Here is a 23,908-nt window from a genome sequence, read left to right as displayed (position 1 = left end):
ATCGGAGGATGTGTTCCCTCCCTCAGAGAACTATCCCGTTAATTAAAAATTAATTTTCTTTAAATTAGCAAGACTAATCAATACATCCCAAAAGCCTGGAGCCATGTGCAGTGTTTCTCACCCATTGCCTCCTCATCTCTGCAAAGGAGTGGGTGAAGTTGGAAGATTTCCCCCCTCTCTTTGGAGCTTTGTTCTTTGTAATTTTGCAGATTCAATTTTGATGTTTGAGTATGATGGATGGGTCTTTCCATGTTGTTTCCTTGGATCTTCTGATTTCCCTCTGCATCAGTACATGTAAATCCATTCTCCATCTTCATTACTCATTGTTTCTTATAATCCTCCATTAAATTCAGCTACCATGGTTTGTTTGTTTAGTCAGTCCCCATTCAATGGGTATCTACTTTGCTTCCAATTCTTTACTACAAAAAGTGCTCCCAATTCTATTTTGATGTTTATGGGGACTCTCCTTCTTATCAATGGCCTCTAGGGCATCATTTGCATAATTCCATATTGCTTTCCAAAATGGTTGTAATCTTTCAGAGCTCTACTAACAATGCACTAATTTATCTATCTTCCCACAATCCCTCCAGCAGCATCTCTGCCCTCAAAGAGCCTGTATTTATTCATTCAGTTAGTTGGCATTTCTTAAGCACTGAGTTTAAATCAATCAATGGAGCATTTAAGTGCCTATTATGTACCAACCTCTATGTTAGTCCTTGGGAATACAAAGACAAAAGGGAAACACTTCCTACTGCCAAGATGCTTATATTATATGGTAGTGGGGATACATATCCAGTAGCAAGTATTTATTAAATGCCTACTATGTGTTGGACATCAGGCCAGGTGCTGAGATCGAAAAGACAAAATGAAATAGTCCCTGCCTTCAAGGAGTTTACATTCTATGTATACAGATAAATAAATATGAAAAATAAATAAAAGATGATTTGGGTGGATAGATGGACGTGGAGGCTCAGTCCTCATTACTGACATATGTTTCTTTCATTTTCCCAACGTCTTCCCAGAAAGAGGTGGTGAGTGCATGCTGAGAAACCCTTCTCAAAGCATCTATTTTGCCTTGGTTGTAGCGGCCATGGTTGGTGACTTCCATCCCCAATCATGAGCAGTTTGCTTTCTCTAAAGACCATGAGGACTCCATTTCCTTTGTACCAACCCCTGCACATGTGCTTTTGTCTTAGGTCAAAAAAAGCTGCTTTCTCCTCAAGTTGTAATATGTAGAAACCCCTAGAGAGCAGAGGATACCCTCCTGGCATCCATGTTGGCAATAGTAGTCAGCAGATATCAACTCTACCCATAATTCTTAAAAGTTTTGTCACTGAATGATATCCTTGAAGCCTGAACACTTCAAACCACAAGGTGTGACCCATAAATTCCTTACCTGAAGATAGGAAGAATTAAGAAGAATGGTCAATTCCCAACGCTTCTGTAACCCCTCTGATTATTACATTATGTCATTTGCCCAACAATAGCTGACCAAACACTAGGAAGGAAGAATCTTTACTCATTTTTGATGTGCACTGATGAGGAAATAAATGAGTGCAGGAAGTGGTGGGAGAATCTAACCAAGAGTCAGGAAAACCAGAGTTCAAATCCCACTAGTAACATTTACTTGCTGTTATTCTAAGAAAATTGTTTTTGTTTGTCTAAGCCGCCATTTCTTCATGTATAATATACAGCTGATAGTAACAAAATTTTTATTTCCCTCACAAGGGATTTGTGAGATTTTCTTAGTGATGGGAACTCTAAACTCCCTTATATTCTCTCCATTTCTTCATGTATAATATACAGATGATACAAACAAAACTTTAATTTCCCTCACGAGAGATTTGTGAGATTTTCTTAGTGATGGGAACTCTAAACCAGCTTATTCCCTCTATTTCTTCATATGTAATATAAGATAATAGTAACAAATTTTTTATTTCCCTCACAAGAGATATGTGAGATTTTCTTAGTGATGGGAACTCTAAACCAGCCGATTCCTTCCATTTCTTCATGTGTAATATACAAATGATAGTAACAAAACTTTTATTTCTCCTACGAAGGATTTGTGAGATTTTCTTAGTGATGAGAACTCTAAACCAGCTTATTCCCTCCATTTCTTCATGTGTAATATACAAATGATTGTAACAAAACTTTTATTTCTCTTATGAAGGATTTGTGAGATTTTCTTAGTGATGGGAACTCTAAACCAGCTTATTCTCAAGAACTGCCAAAATGAGCCTGATGTGAACTCTTAACCAATTGATACCCCATTATCATTTCATTGAGATAATATGAAAACACTTTGCAAACCTCAGAGCCTTGTAAAATGTCACGTATTATGCTTTAAAGGCCCATATTTAATATGAGATGAAGATATGGGATATACTACATTTAATATGGTTTAAAATATCTGATTAAAAAAATCTGGCAGTGGGATTATAAGAAGTGACATGTTCTAGGTCAGAAATTTCAAACATTTTTGGTGTCCTAGATCCCCTCTCAGAATCCTGTTCTAAATGCATAGAATAAAACATTGGATTACAAAGGAATCCAATTGTTTTGAAATACAGCTATCAAAATATATTTTAAAACTTCACAGAACCCCTGGTTAAGAATTATTAGAGTTTATTAAAATCATCACCAGATTTAAAGTCTGAAGATCTGGGCTCAACCATGATCTTTACTAACTGTGCAAGCCCTTGAGCCTCAGTTTCCTCATCTGTAAAATGAGGATAATGATTATACTGCCAGCCTCCCAAGATTATTATAAAATAACATGCTTTGAACTACTTAGAAGGGCTACAAGTGTAATGCTGGAGAAACTGAGACAAGTAAGAGATTAGAGAGTTTTTAATATTTTATTTAAAAGGGAGAGATTTACTGGGATTAAATGGCTCCATGGTTTGGTCCCAGGGCTGAATGAGACTACTGTCTCCAATAATCCAGCATCCAGCCAAGAATGTGAGTTCTCCATGACATATTTATACACAGGAGCTAAACAAAGGCAGGGAGTGGAATCCAAACTCTGGTGAGCTAGACTCTCCAGGCAGGAACCATTAATTCAGTTTTGACATGTTTCGGGGTAGGACGATAAATTCTAATGAATTGGGAGTTAAGAAAGTGTCTGGCTACAGACAGAAAGTCTGGATTTCCCCTTTTTGAAGTTTACACATTGACAATTGATAACCTCTGAGTTATGCCAGTCTTAATGTGCCAAGTAAGAGGATTGAGTCAGAACAATTAAGGAAACCGAGGCAGGACCAATTAGGGAAACTGAGGCAGAACAATTTAGGGACACTTAGGACAATTAGGGAAACTGAGTCAGGACAACAAAAGAGAACTGCAGCACCACAGAAAGTGAGTTACATCACTATTATTAATGAAGATTGATTTTTTGGTATTTGTTTAAAAAGAGGAAAATAATTCCAATTCAGGCTCAGGCTACAGATGCTCCTTTCTCTTTCTCTGACTAGTGATTCTGGTCCTCTTCGCATTGCAAAGACGCCATCACCACCGGAGGAGCCTTCCCCCCTGCCCAGCCCAACTGCTAGTCCCAATCACACCCTGGCACCTAGTTCTCCTGCACCAGCCCGGCCAAAATCACCTTCACAGGTAAGAGGGACAAGGGGAGAATGAGGAGGGGTGAGCAGGTGGCAGGGCTAGCGAAGCTTCCATTGGATGCCGCTGTCATGGGGGAAGAGTGTTCCTCAGCACTGAGGACAGCTCCCAGAATATCCGGAAAGACCATTGCTAAGAGAATGACCAGTCTGCAAAGTCTGATCTCTCTCCTAAGGCATTTCTTCAGTCTAACAAAAATGAAAATATCCCATGGGCCGACCATCCCTCATGCTCTCTGCTATGGCTATTGTGCAGAAAATTCCTTCTACTTACTGTGTCAATCGCAATCTTCATCCACCAAGACCCAAGCCGTTCTTCAAGGTTCATCCTAAATGGTGCCTCCTCTGAACCTCCTGAACGCTTGTTGTGTATCATCCATTGGGTCTAGCGATTGGGATTTCTGTGCTTGTTGCTTATCTCCCCTAATTGGCTCCTTCTCCTTGATGGTTGCCGGTGTCCAGTCATTTTTAATTGTATCTGACTCTTCATAATCCCATTTGGGATTTTCTTGGTAGAGATAACAATGGCTTTGCCATTTCCTTTTCTAGCACATTTTACAGATGAGAAAATTGAGGCAAATAGGGTTAAATGATTTTCCCAGGGTCACCCAAGGTGTCTGCATTTTTTCTGACTTTCCATACATTAGAGAAGGCCAGAAGCTGGAGATCTGGGTTCTATCTATTCCTAATTATATGGATTAGAGAAAGTCATTCTGCTTCCTTAGCACTCAGTTTTCTCATCTGTAAAATAAGAGAATTGGAATAGATGAGCTTCCTAAAACTTGATTCTATGGTCTTGCGTTTCTATCTAGATAGTTTCACATATCACCTGAGGCAACATGTGGACCTCGGTTTCCTTATCTGTAAAATGACCTCTGAGACTTCTGTCTAGAAACGTAGGCCCTATGATCCACTCCGGATAATTGAATTTGTGATCTTGGGCAGGCCATTGGTTTTCCTCACCCATAAAGAGGCAGGTGGTTTGGACCCAATGACCTTGAAATTCCTTCATGTTCTAAACTACAATCCTGAGACTTCTCCAGGATCTCCAGGAAGTTTAGAGGATCCTTGATCTAAAGTTGGGGGGAGGTGAGGAGCCCCAGAAGGCATCAAGTCTGACCCAGGGTCCCATAGATAGGTAGGGAAATTCCATGTAGGATTTAACACTCTGGCTCTGAGCCAACATTCTCCCTCTGGGCCTGGCGTAGAGGACAAGTTCTGGCCCAGCCAGGGGAGCAGCTTCCCTGGAAGAAGGCACGGTGCTCCAGAGGAGGACTTAACCCCAAGGCCATTTCTGCAGGCGTGTATCAGTCACTGACATTGACTTTCATCCTTTTTTCCTAGTTGCGGAAAGGGCCTCCTGTCCCACCTCTACCCAAAGTCACGCCCACAAAGGAACTGCAACAAGAGAACATCATCAGCCTCTTCGAGGACAACTTTGTCCCAGAAATCAGCGTGACAACTCCTTCTCAGGTCAGTGGGCCAGCCTGTGCGAGTGGGGCAGAGCAGAGCCCAGGATGCTTGGTGTGTGTGTGTGTGTGTGTGTGTGTGTGTGTGTGTGTGTGTGTCTGTGAGTCCACGGCCCAAGCCAGGACAGGGTTGCTGCTCGTGCCTACAGGAAGGAAAGACCCTGAGGAGATGGAGTAGAGCCGCTGGAATGACTGCCTGCTTCAGCTTGGGATTAGCACATGGTCCCTCCTGTATCCAGGTGGGGATTTTAAGAAAAAATGGAAAGGAGTGGCTTGGGTTCCAAGCTCCTGCTGCTGCTACTGGTTGGTGTAGAGCAGCTCCAGCATCTCTGGACAGCCATCCCTGTTGTAGGTTGACAAATGTCTAATCCATCCAGACTTGGTAATGAGCTGAAGAACAGGATTCAGTGGTCTGGGCTGGCTCTCCTGCTATTTCTGCCCTTCATTCTCTTGGAGACCACGGGCCAGGCCCATAAATCCCCCTCCTAACGGAAGTGGCCACACCTCTTCCTCAGTCTTCTGCAGCAATTATTGTAGCAGCTACAGCCAGAAACCAGCCAATCATAGCCACAGGATTGTAGTAAGAATGAATGGATGCATGGGCAGCTGGGTGGGAAAAAGCCTTCATCTAGTGCTCACTATGTTCTAAGCTCAGCCTTAGGAGTCCAAATGCAGCCGCAAGAAGCCTCTATTCTAAAAAGCAAAACACTGTCTGTTGGAGACTGGAGAGGAGCAGCAGCAGCAGCAGCAGCAGCAGTAATAGTAGCAGCAGCAGTAATAGCAGTAGCAGCAATGGTAGTAGGCTGGTGACTCCCAGGAAGGGTCTAAGGTTCTTCAGGGCCAATAAATTTGAGGATCAGTAGAAGGCTCAGAGGACTCCAAGGCTGGAGGAGACGCCGTGACAGTCTGTCCAAGTATTGGAAGGGCTGCCAGTTGGACGTGGCCTCTACTTGTCCCCTTTGGCCTCAGAGGACAAAGCTAAGACAAGGAGTGCAATTTCAGGGAGCTGGATTTAGGCCGGACATCGGGGGAAATTCCTACATTTGCCGCTCTCCCGGTGTGGAAAGGGCCTGCCTGGAGGGAATGTCCCTCGTCACTGGAGGGCTTCAGGCCATTCTTGCTCAGCCCCAGGATAGACTAACAGTCCACTGGGGATCCTCCCAACTTTGCGATTTCAAGGCTCTCAACTAGCTGTCGTTGCCTTTTTTGCCTTGTTTCCTTTACTTTTTGACATTTTCCTCAGTATAAAGTTATTTTTCTTAATCTAAGTATTAGCAACATCTTGCGGCAGATGGATTAGAGCACAAGATTTGAAGCATTTCTGCTAATTATATCTGGTATTATTGTCACATGCAAAGGGAAGGATTGAGATAGCAACCCAGCTGGGCCCCCCAAATCACTTTGCTTTAAAATATCCAGAAATGGTTTTTGTTTGAATCGAAGTGAAAAATTCATCAATATTCCCATCAGGTGATCTGAGTTTGAACCGCAAATTTACCATTTAGTACTTGGGTGACTTGGAGCAAATGTTTTTCCTCTTGCCCTCTGAAGGGATTGGACAAGATGACCCTGGAGATCTCGCCCACCTTAAATCTCTGCTCCTGCCACAGAAGCTTCTTGCTGTCCATAAGGATACAATTAGAGGGTTAAGTTCCTTGGTTTAAAAAATGGTGCGAAAGATCCCGTAGTGGAAAGACACAGAAAGCACCAGCTTTGGCTGAACTCTGGCATCCACCAATCCCTTTTGGAGGAGAGAGCTCTTGTGCATTTCACAAAAACCATTATCTCCCAGTTGAGCGTTGGACTGGAAGACTTTTTAAGCTCACTTATGTGAGATGGGGATAAAAATACTGGCAGTCCCTCCCTACTGGGGCATTGTTGTTCATGGCCATAAAATGCTTCGAAAACTTCCAAGTTCTCTAAAAATGCCAGTTTCTGTCCCCATCATTATCATTATATCTCAATAGCCTCTATGACGCTTTGAATGTCTAGAAATAAGAGTAACTTCCAATCTGATGGAGAGTTCTAAGTTCTCTTGGCTCTCGCACAAAGAGCATTAACAAAGCCATTTGGATTGTAAAGAGATCAGCTTGAGGGAGGGAGTACACAAGCAGCAGGCTGGTCCATCTTTTTTTTCCAAAGGTGCCATTCTTTGTCATATCTATGGCCACCAGAACGGCCTTCATAACCTCCAGGATTCCTTCTGGTCCAAGGTGCCCATCTATCATCCTATGGCCTACATCCTACTGACATGCAGTTAGGTCCCTGCTCCCATCACTGGGGTAGTTGGGACATTGGCTAGTGAAGTCGCTAGACTTAAGGTCACCTGTATCAGACCTGACCCGGGGGAGTTGGCAGAATTCTCTACAGAGCTGTGCCACGTGAGGAGCGAGTGGATGGAGGCATCAGGAGGAGCTCTCATTTATTTTTAGCAGCACACAAATGAATAGATAAGAGAGAATAAGCAGAATCACAAAGGGAAGATGCAAAAGCAGCTGGGGGGAAACAGGATATTGCAAATTAGAGCACTGGCATGGATCTAAATGGGCTTTGCTTCCTGAAAAACATGCTTTGTATACACAGGGTATCCTATTTCAATTAATTTTGTCTTAATTCTTTCAATAGTTTCTCTCCAAATGAGCTTCTCCTTGGAATAGAAAAGAGAGGTTGGTTTTGCAGAAGGGATGGGATCAGAAAGTAAAAACTGGAAGGGACTCCACAGGGCATCTAGTGGGTAGGATGCCAGACTTGAATTTGTGCCATCCTGCCTTAGATATTGACATGCTCTGGCACCTTAAGAAAGTTATTAACCCTATCAGCCTCAGTTTCTTTAATAATAAGCAGGTTAGAAGGAGAAATCTTATCTCATTATCAGGATAATGAACCATTTCTTGGACTCTGAGTTCCTTAGGGAGTTTATTTTTATTTCATTTCAACAAACATTTATTAAGGGCTACACACTGTTAGCTGCTGGTGATACAAAGATTAAAAAAAAGAAATATCTCCTGCCATCAAGAAACTTACAGTTTATGAAAGGGAAAACACACATATGAAGTAATTTGAGGAAGGAAAGAGCCCTAATACCTGGAGAGGGAAGAGAGGGAGAGCATGGGAAGGCTTTCTGTAGGAGGACACCACATAGGTCCCAGGATCATAGAACTAGGTGAAAGAGAACTTAGCACTCATCTAGACCAAGCCCCTTATTTTGCAGATAAGGAAAGTAGTGGAGAGAGTCACACAGAGAGGAAGTGTCACAGCTCTGCAGAGAATTCTGCCACCTTCCCTGGCTCAGGTCTAAAACAGGTGCCCTTAAGTCTAGAGACTTCACTAGCGTATGCCCCAACTACCCCAGAGATAAGGGGCAGGGACCCAATTGCATGTCAGTAGGTCATAGGTCATAGGATGACAGACAGATAGATGCTCAGCCCTCTTTCCAGAGCATCACACTGGACAAGTTTTAAAAGAGGCTGGTGATTCTAGGAAGCAGAGGTGAAGAAAGCTTGCTATTTATCCACAAGGGACAAAGGTCCCAGAGGTGGGAGAAGGTATATTGAGTTCAAGGAGCATCTAGTAAGCCCATTAGACTGCTTCAGTGTCAATCAAGGGCAGCAGAATCATTTATTTTACTCTGGAAAGGATCAGTGGAAAGTCCAAACTCTACCCTTTATAAACTAGGAAACAGAGGCCAGGAGAAAAAATGAAGCATGACTGGGAAGCCAGGTGGAGGCTGGCATGTAGAGTGTTCAAAACCAGGCTGAGTGTCCAAAAGGAGAATAATCCAAAAGGAGTATCCAAATCTAAAAATCCAAAAGGCATAATGGGTAAAGGAGATCTCAGGAAAAATAATCTCCTGGTTTCACAGCCTCTCAGCCGAAAGGTGATGAGCCATTCTTTCCCTATTCTTTCCCCTAACTCTATAAGTCAGAATAAAAATGACACCATCACTTGCTTTCTTTCCTAGTATCACTCTTAAAAAAAAAAAAAAAGACAGCAGAATGGATCTGTCACTGTGGCAGAAGTGGGAAGAGCTAATGCCAGCAGTACTTCTCCCCTGATAACAATAATAATATTTAGACATTAATAAGAATAAATTCGTACAATAGACTGAAGCATTATGTCTCCTCTTGTCATTTATTGTGCCTCCTTCTCCCCTCTATTTAATAGAACTCTCCTAGGATGCTCAAGTTGGAGGAGAAACTAAAAATTACGTAGATCGATTCCTTGTCCAATAGCTGAACCTCTCCCTAAGTCTCCAGCAAGTGCCCATCTAGCCTCCCTTGGAACACTTCCAGTGACAGGAGCTCATTCCTTTGTTAAGTGAATGCACCGCTTCTGGAAGTCAAGGATCTCGGTTCGATCCTGCCTTTGATAATGCATTTGTGATCTTGAAAAAAAGACAACCAAAAACAAAATTAAATTAAATTTAAAAAAAAGAAAAGAAAAAAAGACAACCACTTCACCTCTCTGACACTGTTTCCTCCTCTAGGGTTAGGGTTAGAGTCGGGAGTCGGGAGTCGGGAGGCATTTTAGGGTTAGGGTTAGGGTTAGATGGACTCCTAGGTGCCTTCCAGCTCTTTATCTACAGTTGATCCTATTCTAGGTCTGACCTTCCCTTTTCCTTTGTTTATAGTGGAGATGGAGGAAGAGAAGATTGGATATTTAACGAGTAATTGATCCATTTACTTTTCCTTCCTAACTTATCTCTAACAAGGTCCTTTTTAAGTGGCCCTAAGCTGTAAATTGTGTCAATTAGCTGTTTTTTTTCCCTTTCTCAACTCTTAGATAATATATTTTTATCCACCCCTTGTCTGTTTAGCAGACAGTTCCCGGTGTGATTCTTCACCCCCATCAGATAGTCTAGACAGCCAGCCTTCTTCTCTGTTGACACCGTTCCATGAATGATGACTGTTGGAGTTCAATAATTTAGCTAGTTCTCACCCCACCACACTGGATTATCCTCCAGTCCCCATCCTCCCATCTTGTCCACAAGGACAGCCTGAGAGACCGGGATACCAGGGCCTTCCAGAGAGATAAGCATCTCTTATATTATGATCCAGCGATTAGAATTTATTACCCTTAGAATTTTCAGGGTTTTTCCTAGAGCATCCACTTCTTACAAGTAAAATGAAAACTGGAAAGATTCCAGAATCTTTGCCCTTCCCTTGGCCTGGTGGGCAATCTCTATGCCTGGAGTGACAGTCCTTGCTGGCAGTTCTAATGTAGAAGGATGGGTCCCTCTTAAGGAAAACAGGAGGAGACACTTTCGAAGCATTCTCATCAGCAGCGCATTCTCTGCTTGTCTGGACACAGGTCAGCTCTAGAACACTGCTTAAAAACAAATGCTGGAGAAGGCCCACCCAGACACACCATTCCCATACTGGGGATGTGCCCATGTGGAGGGGAACGTGGGAAGCTGTCATTTCATGAGGTTCTGCTCTGCTACATTTTTAGTACAGTTTCTGATGTGTTCCCTCCCAAGGTAGTTCCTAAGCCAGTTTCCTTTACATAATGAACCCTATCACATCTTTGTTGGGAAACTGGACCTGGCAGTTCCTAAGGGCAGAAACCCTCTCACAGCAAGTCACATTTTCACTGTGCTTTCCCTACAACAATCCTATGTACCAGGTTTATTTTATAAGTAAGGATGGGGCTCGGAGATGTTCAATGCCTTGTCCAGCTGGAAAGTGCCTGAGACTGGATCCACTGGCCTTTCAGCCCAATATTTTGTCTGCCATCTAGTGGCCTCATAGTGTATTCCACAGACTGTGGGCTTAGTGAATGTTGGGAGGATGTGGCCACATCCTGTGTCCCCCAGGTTAGATGTAGGGTTCTCTGAGTCACCTTAAAGTTTCATGCAACAAGGGAAAGACATGTCCTGTGGACAGTTAGGATGCTCCATTACATCTTCATGATGCTAAAGAAAAGCAAGGAAGGCCCCCATCAATCATGTTGAGAAGAGCCACTGTGACGGAAGCTGCTATTGGACCACATGGATGAGGGTCCCCTAGGAAGGGCAGGCAGAAAAGGGCTGGGCTCTGCAGGGTGTATCTGCAGAAGTGTGACAAGAGTTCTTTTGGAGGTGAATAGATGATTATGTTTTGGCCGCCATTTTGACTGAAAAGTCATTTTAGTTGTGTTGAAATAGATCTTTTGTGGTCAGTGACATTGATTTCTTTCTTTTTTTATTTAATAGTTTTTATTTACCAGATATATGCATAGGTAATTTTACAACATTGACAATTGAAAAACCATTTGTTCCAGTTTTTCCCCTCCTTTCCCGCCCCCCCCCCCGATGGCAGGTCGACCAATACATGTTAAATATGTTAGAGTATAAATTAAATACAATATATGTATACATGACCAAACAGTTGTTTGCCTGTGAAGGAAATCCAAAATGCAGGCGGACAAAAATAAAGGGACTGGGAATTCTCTGTAGTGGTTCATAGTCGTCTCCCAGAGTTCTTTCGCTGAGTGTAGCTGGTTCAGTTCCTCACTGCTCTATTGGACATTGATTTCTTAGACACTTGGCTTCGCTTTTTTTTTTTCACAAGTTAGGGCCTCCAATGCATCCCATCAATTCCCGGATCCCTTTCATTGTGGTTGGAAATAGGGGCAACAAGATTCATCTTCTCTACTAAATAAATGAGGATGATGCTAATTCCCAAACTCATGCCTTACTGATGGAAGCTCAAGAGAACCATCTTTATATAAAAGCTGAGAGCCAAAAGATCTGAGTTCAAATCTTGTCTCAACCATTTACTAGTTTAGGCAAATCACTCATTTTTTGGTACAATGAGGAAGTTAGATCAAGGTTCCCCTCCCCCAAATTTAAATAGTATGTGATTCTGCAGAATTTATGTTGACATTTTCTTACATCATGAGGATATTACAAATGCCTGTTGATGGTAGCTTTGGAATATTGCTTTGAGACATAAATATTGCACCCTATGTTCTCATCTTTCCCTCAGGAATATATTGGGTAATCTCATAGAATTCCGATTATTTTTATCAAATGAATTAAATTGAAAAATCTATTATTTCTAGAAAGTTGTTTTAAAGTAGCTTTTCCTTCTCAAGCAAATTTCTGGTTAGCTCTTGTCTAATGACATGAGTGATGAGTTTATGTTGCACACTTAAGTCTGTAGGAGATCTGGGGTTTTAACAATAAAACTTAAATATTCCAAAAAGTTACTGCCGTTGAACCATCACACAGATCACTAATCTGATTGAGGTTTTCTTGGGAAGAGATTTTTTTCCTCTATGACAAGAAGAGTCCTTATTTAGAAAAGGAGGGGCTTTGACTTTATGATCTCTTCAGTGGTCTCTATGTGGAGTCAGAGAAGATTAGCAAGTCTAATCCATGCCTGGACAGGAAGCCCCTCTATATTTGTAATTATCTTAGTTTTCAAGATAGGTAAAATCTCAAAGATCATCTAATTCATGAGTTCTTCACTCAGAATACACTAATCTTATTTTTAAGTTTTTAAAAATCAGTCTTTGATAATCTTTTAAAGATTAGTACCAATTCCTGACATCAATTTCAAGTCACTGATTTCTTCCTTGACAGAATGAAGTTCCTGAGCCAAAGAAAGAAGAATCTTTGCTCGATCTGGACTTTGATCCTTTCAAGCCAGATGTTACACCGGTGGGATCAGCAGCAATCACCCACTCACCCATGTCTCAGGTAGAGGATTTTTTTGTCTGGGGGGAGATAGATGGGTATGGGTGAGGAGTTGGCAGATTCAGATATTCATTTTTCACTTCTATGCTAGCAAGGAGCATGGCCGTTTATGAAAAGGACTTTGCTCTTTCCATGTCCCATCAGCCACTTCCCTCCTACCCCAGCAGATCCCTTTTTCTTAAGGGAAGTTGAACAAATCAATACCTTCTACATGTCCCCAAACCTTTCCATCCCATTTAGTTCATTCTATGAAAGTTCCTTTGAACAGGTAACATGGTGTAGTGGGTAGAGAGCTGGCTTATAAATCAGAAAGGCCAGGGTTCGGTCATGTCTTTGATACATACTGACCGTGTGATCATGGGTAAGTAACTTAGCTTCTCAGGGACCTAAGCAACTCCTCAAGACTTTAAATTGCTGGGAAAAAAATATTGGCAACCTAAATTGATAGAGGGAATTTCTTCACCTGGAGTTCTCTTTACCAATAAATTTCCAAGTTCTATCACTGTCCCTATACCCAATCTCTCCTATCCCTGGCTTCTCAGGACTGATATCTGTGAGCCAAATAGGATACAGTTCAGAGACTGAGCTATGTTTGAGAATTAATACCTTTGACCCTAGTAACTTGATTCCCCTTCCCATAAGCAACTGCCTTCCCCTTCCTCCACCTAGAAGGCAGTTCTCTAGGAGACAAATGTGATCCACTTATTCTCATTGTTTTCTTCACCCCCAATTACCTTTCTATTTTAACCAGGAAGAATTAAGTCTGCCTCTAAGGCTCTCATAGACCCCCCTGGCATAGAGGTTCTGCTTTGATCCTTGCTTTATGATGGTTTCCTAGGGGATATGAGGGAAATTCTCCCTCCTTGTCCTTTTCCTAGCTATCAGAAGGAAGAGAAAGACATGAAAGGCTGGTTCACCCAAAATAACAAGTATTTTTAATGTGTTTGACCTTAAACTGTTTTTGAAGAAATATATTAAACTGTGGATCTTTCTAAAGATAGATTATTTCCAAACAAAGAACTGAGCCATCCTGGGTCAACTCAACTAATGAGAGATTGATCAGCCTCTCATGGCTTCAACTTGGAGCCTTCTTGGCTTTTCCTTGCGGTTGGGGATGCTTCTCTTGGTATTGGCCTAAATGGAGACCCGCCATGTGGGTTTTTCTGTAAGTGGGTGCCCTCTGCTAATTCTCCTACCTCAATCCCCACTGGTCTGAATAAGCGGTAAAGGCAGCTCTCTTCTAAAATAGGAAAGGACAGAGTAAAAACAGACTCCATCTTGCCTCTTGTCTAGGACCTGGATTTAAAGATCTCCACCCTGTATTCAGTGCTGCAAAGCCCTTAGTGGTTGAGCTCTAAACAAATATCTTTTCTGACTTTAAGGAAAAAAATAAAGTTTTCCAGTCCCAGGATACTTACCTGTTTTTCTTTATTATATTAGTGTGATTTGCTTTCCATCCAAATAGACTTTTTACAGTCTTTCCCCTCAGGTGTGGGGATCAATGTACCTATTAGCAGATTTCTCCATATTTGAATCTTGGCCATGTGTGCCCAGCAGTGAGTTCAGCCTTTACTGAGCCTGAGGACTGATAGATGTGCTATCAAATGGCTCCTTTATCTAGAGAAAAGGGTGGGTCTTGTCAGTTTAGTCAGTGCATGAGCTCTTAGGTAGCATAAATATTAAGGCATCATCTCCTGGGGAAATATAAGTGGTCCTTGTGTTTGGTAGATGGAGTCTTATGCAGAAAGCCATTTTTAATTAAACAGAATTTGAAATAGTCCAAGGCCATGCTGATGCCTTTAGAATTCTGAGAATTCAGATCGTTGAATCTGAATTTCCCCGGGGGTTTGGGGAATGGGAGTGAGCCAGAACACAAGGCCTGGAGTTTTCACCTGAAACTCAGAGATAAATCCACAGAATCATAGACTCAGTGCTGAAAAGTACCACAGAAACCAATGAGTACACATTCCTCACCTTACAGATGAGGAAACTGAGGTTCAGAGAAGTTGTCACAGTGTCTGAGGTAGAATTCAAACCCAGGCCTTGTTGAGTCCAACTACAATGCTTTCTTTAAGGTGAATTTTTTTTATCTTGGCATTTGAAAATGATGGCACTAAGGGAGGGTCAAGTTTAGTTCTGAATTTTCTCCTCTACTGTTTGACTTCAGCATTTCATTATCATTGCAATGAACTTGCCCCACTGTCGCTGACTGGCTTGAGTGAGCATGTGATGATGCTCGTCATGTGGCTCAGACAAGTGATAGATAGAAAGACACTTCCCTTCCACCATTCCCGAATCCCTCTGCTCTCCACCCAAAGAGAAAGGAGAAATTCTGGACTGTTACTTTATGAAGAAGGTACTAGAAGTAATTTAAAACAACATACAATTAGGTTTCATAGGGAAATTCTACTAATTACCAGTTAATTAGTAGGACTGAGAGTCACTTGAGACTTTAAACCAGAAAGTAGAATTGGAAAAAGCAATCTCTTTGGAAATGTTGGAAAAAGAACAGCATCCCGAGCTTCATCTAATGGAGAGTGGCTCGTGTTGACATACTGAACCCTTTTTTTCCCTCTGTTGAGTCACTTTCCAAATGCACAGAATAAAAAACAATGCTGAAAGGAATCTCAAGGTCATCTTGCCCATCCTTTCTTCTGCCTCAAAGCTAGAAAGCGGTCATCCAGTCTCTGCTCAAAAACATCCATTGTGGGAGGGACTCTCTTCCTCTCCAATTAGCCCACTTTCCCCTCTTCTAATTCTCATTCTTAAGAGTTTTTCTTCTACACTGCCACCTGCTTCCCCACTCAAAAATCTTTTATAGCTCCCCATTGTCTACCAAATAAAATCCAAATTCTAACTCACCATTCAAGGCTCCCCACAATCTGACTCCAACCCACTTTTCAATCTCATTATATGGCACTGGGTGTAATAGTCAAACTAAAATACCCGCCATTCTTCAGACTCCTGCTTCCAGACTTTGAGGATCAGAGCCTTTCCATCTGTGTCTCTTGGTGCTACTTCCTTCCTTCAGGCTGTTATCTCCTCCAGGAAGGCTTCCCTGACCTTCCCACCTAGAGATTTCCCTCTCGTTTCTTCTCTGTGTCAAGTTTGAACTTCTCCATGCACAGATATTCCATCCTGTTTTAGCTTTTCGTGTGATCAGTCATAAACTTCTTGAAGGAAGGAAAGAGTCTATTTCATATTCCTGGCATCATGGCGGGCACATAGTAAGCACTTCATAAATGCTTGATGGTTAAGTGATTGCCTATGTGTACTCTCCCATCTACCAGACTATAAACTCCGAGAACTTGCCCATTTCAATTTTATATCTTGAGTGTCAAATGAAGGTTTGTTGTATTGATCTCAACAAGATTTTAGCCTTTGTTATCCATAATCCTTTCTTATTTCCAATTTTTGATATGGTAAAGTAATCCCCCACCGCCATCCCTTGGGACAAGCCAAATGGCTGCTTGACCAGGAGCCCACTGAACCAGCCATTCCCCCAGACTCTGACCTAAAGGACTGATGATGTTTCCTCTGTTTGCTTTTCAGACATTGCCCTGGGACTTGTGGACGGTAAGGCTTTTTCTAAGGGTTGTCTATGCTGATACCTCTGGGTCACCAGAGAATCTGTAATGTTTGAAATTCTTCACCCAGCTTTTGTGCAAAGAGAGCTAAAGTCATGTCACGGCTCGCTAATCTGAGCTCCCTAGAATGCTTCCCAGGCTGTTGAAGCTACACTGGCTCTCTGGAGGTCTGCCACTCATTCAAACCATCGGTCACCTCAGAGTTTTTGGCTTGCTTGTTTGGGACCTGGATCTGTGATTTTACCAGTGTGGGGAGGGGAGGCCCAATGGGGAAACGCCCTTTTTGGTACAAGCCAGCAGCTGATCTTTGCTCCTAGCTTTTGGGAGCCGAGTAGAATGCTGGGAGTCGTCTTCTGGCGTGTGTCGGAGTCAGGCCTTCTTGGCTTGAAGGCCCTCTGCCTCTACCAATCTGATGCACAGCCTTAAGTTGCCTGAACTTCACTCTGATGGACCGGTCAGGAAAATAAGAAAAATAGAAGCTCCAAAGTTTAGTAACAACAATAAATTGCAACAATAATAATAATAAAGACAGGGTTAAGATTAACCCTAACAACAACAACCACAACTGCAACAACAACCACCACTAACATTGATACAGCCTTCTGGGTTTCCAAGGCACTTTGCACCCGTTTTCCCCTTTCACACACAGGCTGGGAAACAGGCAGTGACTTTCGGGGGATCACTCAGCTAGACTGTGTCTCCCGCACTGTTTAAACTAGGATTGTCCCGACTCCAAATCCGGATGCCACTGAGATGTTGGGAACACAAGGTTTAGAGGCTGGATCCTTAGGTCTCCATGCTTCTTACTTTAATTCTAGTTGATATAGTGTCACCCAGGGCTCAGAGGGTGAGAGGAGAAGCCTCACTCCTAAACTATGGCTTCAGAATGGGGACAAAAATAGGTTTAGAGGGAGGTTGTTGCTTTGCATCTGAAGCAACTGCTGTCCGCTTCTCTCCTAGAAGCAGGGATTTGACACCTTTCTTGTGTATCCCTTTGACAGAAGTCTGGTGAAACTAGACCCTACCCTTCTTAGAAAATTTTGTTTTCTACATATTAAAATGTTATAATTATTAAATATTTATATTTAAATGTTTATTTATATAGTTTCTCATTAAATATTAATATTCAACTATTTTAAACTTAATAAAAATAATTAATTTCAGAAACCTCAGGGTTAGATCCTGCGTCCTGGGCACATCTCGATCTCCCCCATCGGATGCGTGTGTCTTTCTATCTGATATTTAGGAATGGAGAAGAGATATCCCAGCTAAAACCTGGGAGCATCTACAGGGCTGAGCCCTCCCAGTGTATTGCTGCAGGGTTCCAAGGGAGCTGGCCATCAGTGTCAAAGAGCTGATAGTGAAGGCCATTTTCTGCTGGTCTCTGCAGCATAATCCAGGAAAGGGGAGCTGCGCAGAGTATCTCTCTGGACTGGGATCAGATTTAGGCCCAGATCTCCACCTCTGCCTCTCACTTGCTATGATCATGAGCCATACGGTCACTTAATCTCTCTGAACCTCACCTGTAAATGGATATAATAATGACTACACTTCACAGGATTGTGAGGAAAATACTTTTGTCGACTGGGGAGTTCATTACCTGGGATATCTACCGTTCTGCTCTCCCAGCCCTCCCGGGGATTCTCAGAAGTGAAAAGTACTGTCTTGGTCAGGGCCAGTCTGGGAATTCTAGAATTGAAGATTTCCCTTCAGCACGAGGCACCATTGCTTATGGCTCCACCTGTTAATGCAGATTGTGTATCGATAAGGTGCCCTCAAAGCACTGACCTTGACAGTTGGAACTGTCCATCAGTCCAAAGGATGGGACTAAGCCCAAAGGCACTATGGGTCCAGATGAGTAACTACCCTATTTCTAAGCATCCAAGCCCTAGCTATGTAAGTCTGAGCAAGGCTGTGGTGCCGTCTGCTAGTGAGACCTTTTCTGCTCACCCTCACCTCTCCTCAGCCTTATGAACCCTGTCTCCTTCTCAAAACGAATTTGTATCTTCTTTGCACCTGCCCATAAATGTGTGGGCATTAGAACGGAGGTATTCTCTGACGGCAGGGATTTTTGCTTTTGTCTTCGTATCCCCAGCGCCCAGCTCAGTGCCTGGCGCACAATAGAGCCTTCATAAAGCTTTTCTGCTTGACTTTGTCATATCCACCTTTGTCTCCCTCTTGCCTCATTTGTCTGATTTTCCTCCCCACAGACGAGCAGCGACCTGGTCCAGCCGGTAGGTTGACTTTGTGCAGTTGCTCCCTTTGGTGTCGTGACGCGTGTGTGGTGCTTGTGCTCTTGTCCCTTCCGAAGATTAGCAGCTTTTCTCCTGCCCTTGCCGGCTGCCCCCGTAGGCCCCGAGGCCCTCGCTAGCTTCTCCTTGGCATTGGTGTGGTCGTGCTGACACGTTGACCTTTATGTTTTCTCACCCACTCTTGCCATGACCGATTCATCTTACTTTGTTTTTTCCCCTTTTGCTCTTCTGCCTGCTTTAAAGCCTGATGCTTCAAAAAGCCTTTCCTTGTGTAACCTGATCATGGAGGAAACTCCAGACCTCGGGTCAGCTGAAGACATTCCCGACCCCCACAGTGACCTAGGGTCATTCGTCTGGGGCTTAGAGGTTAGCACAGACAGTTTGAGCCAGGAGGCTATAGCAGGTGATCCTGGAGAGGAGCCTCTGTCTGAGCCTGGGGAAGAGCAGAGAGTGACCACTGAAGCAGTGCCTCCTGGTACCATGGAGAGCGACCATCAGCCATGGCCGGCTGTCACCGAAGAAAACTCATTGATTTTCCCAGAGGCCGAGCCAGAAGTTAGATTGGCCAGGGATCCAGAGATGGAGCGGCCTTCTGAATCCTCACTGGCTTCTGAGATCCCACTTACGGAAGCTGGAGTCCTTCGAGAAGAAATCCAGCAAAGTATGGACCAGACAAAGGAGGAGGAAGGGAAGCGGGGAGCCTCGTGGGGAAGCTTGGAGACGTGTGAAAAGGTAGACACCAGCAGGGTTAGCACGCCAGGCTTAGAAGGTGCAGAGGAGTGTGAAGAGGAAGCTGGGGCAAGTGGAGGAAGCAGAGACCCCCAGCAGCCTGAGGCAGGAGGAAAGGGAAGGCAGGAAGCATTCAGAATCTCAGAGGAGAGCAGGATTTGTGAGAAGGAGGGCTCTTCAGGGCAAGGCCCTTTTGAGGAAAGGAAACCTGGAGGCAAAGAATTAGATCCTCCAGGTCCATTGAGCAGTGTAGCCCAAAGGTTAGATCGTGAGGTACCGATAATCGTTAATCACTGTGAAGTTGTCAAGGGCCTTGAAATTGAACTTGAGGATGCCTTGGGCATCTGGAGTCCAGAGCACCAGGCAGAGCATGTGGCAAATATTGAGGGTATTAGTGTGGTAGGAGGAATTGGAGCCTTGAAGGAAGGAGTAGGTATTTGTGCAGGTTCTCCTGATCCAGAGGTGGGCCGTGACTCAGAACAAGACTGCATGGCTCTGGGCAACATTCACTGGGATGCTGGGCTGAGCAGTACACCGGAGACTGCTCATCAACTTGAAGGTGGCAGTGTCAACACACTCCCAAATGCCGGCCTCAGTGATGAGCCCCCAGCTGCCTTCATGCCCATCCAGGATGAAACGGCCCTGCCAGTCAGAGCCCAGGCTGCCTCTTTTGACGGCACCGGGACCAAATGTAGCAATAACCTGGGCTCGGGTCAAGCAGAAGATTCACTGGGAGAAGGGATTGAAACTACAGTCCCCCAAGACAGTGAAGCTAGCATTAGCAAGCCAGGAGGCTCAGAGGCAGATCCTTGGGGGATAGATGCGAGTCAGATTTGGCTGCCCAACTGGGACCCTACTGTGACTAATGAGGATTCCTGGAACTTCACTGGTCCGCCAGATGGCCCACAGAATGGCTTGGATAACTGGCCTGAATTTGTTAATCAGTGGCCCACCCGAGACGTGGGAGGTTCCGGTAGTTGCTGGGAAGATGCAGGCCTAGATGCCAACAAGAGGATGTTGGAGGCTCATTTGAAAGCAGGGTTATCTGGGGAACAGGCCAGCGTGAGTGTCTATCAGCAAAGCCAGGATGTAGCAAGACCCATGGTTCTGTTCCACGTGGGCAGCTCCCCAAATGCTAGCACCGAGAGTTCAAATAGTCCCAAAGACAGTGAGAACAACAACTCAGACTTATCTGAAGATGAGATTGCTAACCGGAGATATGGAGTGTTGTTCCGAGAAGTAGAGGCTGAGAAGGAAGAGGTACCTACCCCGGTGTGTAGCCTAGACTAGCCCGAGACCCCTCTAGGCCCCGTTACCCCGTGTATTCTACACATCCATGAGCCCTGCCTTCCTTCTCCAAGTGAGCCCTTGCTGACCTCCCTGACAAACTACCCTCCATCCTCTGAACTCTGTGCAGCCTTACCATACAAATAGGTTGACCAAAAAAAGGGTGACCATATATAGACTGGAGTGATCCTGCTCTAGGCCTCTGGCCTGGCTCCCGAGTGTGGAGCTGACTGAGTGTTTGCCTTCCGAGCTGCCATATCAGGAACAGAACAGACACGATTCATGGGGACTTAGATTCTGAACAGGACCATAACCGTCTCTCCTCTAGGCTCTTCTTTCGACAGGGGAGGATACTGGGACCTAGAGAGCTCTCAGAGAGTGGTAGAGCTTGGGTTTGAACCCACCTACCCAAGGCAGGTTCTCCACCATTACATTGTACTATTATATTTGGTACTCTCAAGGAGCTTACAGTTGAGCAATACAAGAATAACATATTTACACACACACACACACACACACACACACACACACACACACACTCACACACACACTCACACTCACACACACTCACACACACTCACACACACACTCACACACACTCACACACACACTCACACTCACACACACACTCACACACATACACACTCACACACTCACTCACACTCACACACATACACACACTCACACACACTCACACTCACACACATACACACACTCACACACATACACACACTCACACACACACACATACACACACTCACACACACACTCACACACATACACACACTCACACACATACACACTCACACACTCACTCATACTCACACACATACACACACTCACACACACTCACACTCACACACATACACACACTCACACACATACACACACTCACACACACACATACACACACTCACACACACACTCACACACATACACACACTCACACACACACTCACACACATACACACACACATTCACACACACTCACACACATACACACACACTCACATACACACATACACACTCACACACACATACACACACTCACACACATACACACACACACTCACACACACACTCACACACACACTCACACTCACACACACTCACACACACACTCACACACACTCACACTCACACACACTCACATACACACTCACACACACTCACACTCACACACACACTCACACACACACACACACGAATTGGCAAAATCTCACTCTAGGTAAATTCAGAACTTTGCCATTTAGAAAAACCAAGGAAATCTCTTCTGACAATGACTAAACCCATGATGGCCACAGCCTGATGGTGGAGAGACCCCAAGGCTCACCTTGGGAGCTCTCTGCTTTGAGCTACTCCACCGTTGCTGAGGGAGGGAGTCTTTAAGAATAAAGAAATAGTCACCAGAAATTAATGGAAAGAGCATTGGACCTTTTTTTGCTGGCAGCCTATTGGATGTGCTCCCTTGTGGCTTCCTCCATCTCATGAGTTCTCTTGCTCATGGCCTTTCCTCTTTCTCTCCATTTTGGTTTCATTGGTGATGTAATGTCGTTTTTTCCGTGTCCACACGTAAAACTATGTGCATGTTAACACGGGCGATGAAGACTTAACAAATAACGCGTTCTGGTCTCCACTTCCACTTAGGCTTCCAGTGGCACCTTCAATGGATTCACCCAGGTAAGAAATAAATGAGTTTGAGGGCAACTCTAGGCCGCCAATGACTGCACTATGCATAGATGAGTCTCCAAGTGAGTGCATCGGATGCCGCTTCTTTAAGTCAAGATGTCGATAAATGATACTTATGAGATTCGAGCTTGATGGGTTCTCGGAGGCCACATAGTCTGGCTCCCGCATTTGGAGATAAGAATACAGAGGCCCCGGGAAATTGTGACTTGCTTAAAGCCAAATAGGGAATAAATATATGAAATGATCCCTTAGCCTTCAAGGCTCCCAAGGTTCTGCTGTCAAAAGGGAGGGCTGGGGCTGGGGACAGGAAAAAAAAGGGGGGAAGAGATTTGTGAGGAAGACACAACGTTTCTGAAGAAATCCCTCCCTGAAGCTCAACATAGAGGCACAGAAAGCAAAAATAATAAGAATGAAAGGCATAGTGTATCCAGGGAAGTGCCATGTTCTCTGCCCTGCTCAGATCAGAGTGGAGAACTATATAGAGTGGAGGCCAATGAGAAGCTGGGAACTGAAGAGCTTTGATTCCATGTCACATGGATGTCAGCTGAAGTAACTGGGGTCATTTAACTTGGAATATTCTTAACTTAGGGAGGAAAAGGAAGCTCCTAAGGTGCCTCACGGAAAAGGGATCAGACTTGGGCTTTTTGGCATCTGGAGCAGAATGGGTACAAGCCACAGAGAAGTAAATTTAGGTGGAAGAAAGAAATGATTTGAGCTGCCCCTGATAAAATGGGCTGTTTCAGTAAACAGAGGCCAGATGACAACTTATCAGCCAAGACTGTGGTGGGGATGCTTTGGCAGGTAGGGGTCGGGCTAGATGGCCACTGATGTCCTTTCCAATTCCACAGTTCTGGAATTCTTCCCTCCAATTTGGTTTCCAGTGCCCACAGTGTCTCCTTCTGGCTCCACTGGTGTAGGGCTGGTGGCTATCTCCCAATCTCAGGATTCTACTGCCCCTGCCCCCTAAGTTTAAGAGGATGCCAGGATAGTGCTGCTGCCAGAGTGTTCATTGGTTCATACTAAGTGCACAGATGGTTGTCACTGGCAAAGAGTGAGCACCCAAGGATGCTCAGTCCTTTTAAGAGAGAGAGGTCATTTAGAAACACGTTCTTTGCCTGTGGCTTTTTGAGAAGCTATTGAGTTAGGGAATATGACAATAGCAGCCCTAAAATCACAATTAGAGAAGAGACCTGAGTGACCATATACCTTAATTTGTTTTCTCTTATGAATTCCTCTGGCAATCTGGAAGCCACAGAATCTTCCCAGAATTATGTTTTTCAATATATGAGACAAAATAAAAATCACAAAGGAGACCAATTATATTGAAATATCCATTTATTTCCTTAAAAGCCAAATTCATAGACTCCAAATTCGTACCCATGATCCAATGTAACTTAGACCATAAATGAATCCACCTATGATAGACCCATCTCACGGTCCGCCGTCTTCTTCCTGACGCCCTCTGTCAAGGGCCAAAGTGCTACCTTTCAAGGTCGGCCATTCTATATGTGGTTAATTCGGTGAGAAAGTTTTCCTTCATGTCAAGTCTAAACTTGCCCCTTTTACAACTTTGACCCATCATTCCTAGTTCTACTTT

General features: G+C 44.0%; 1 protein-coding gene across 1 annotated transcript in view; it reads left to right on the top strand.

Moving 5' to 3' along the window:
• The window catches only part of AMPH (amphiphysin), a 193,394-nt gene that overhangs the window by 145,515 nt on the left and 23,971 nt on the right, over positions 1 to 23,908 (top strand). The window contains exons 11-16 of the mRNA XM_074283200.1: positions 3,474 to 3,612; positions 4,962 to 5,090; positions 12,654 to 12,770; positions 16,320 to 16,343; positions 18,565 to 18,588; positions 22,270 to 22,302. Coding sequence (XP_074139301.1) covers positions 3,474 to 3,612; positions 4,962 to 5,090; positions 12,654 to 12,770; positions 16,320 to 16,343; positions 18,565 to 18,588; positions 22,270 to 22,302 — 466 coding nt within the window. The remainder of the gene's footprint in view (positions 1 to 3,473; positions 3,613 to 4,961; positions 5,091 to 12,653; positions 12,771 to 16,319; positions 16,344 to 18,564; positions 18,589 to 22,269; positions 22,303 to 23,908) is intronic.

The sequence above is a fragment of the Sminthopsis crassicaudata genome, chromosome 1 (assembly GCF_048593235.1).
Source record: "Sminthopsis crassicaudata isolate SCR6 chromosome 1, ASM4859323v1, whole genome shotgun sequence".
In the NCBI taxonomy this organism is placed as follows: domain Eukaryota; kingdom Metazoa; phylum Chordata; class Mammalia; order Dasyuromorphia; family Dasyuridae; genus Sminthopsis; species Sminthopsis crassicaudata.
This window is presented reverse-complemented; position numbering and strand designations above follow the sequence as displayed.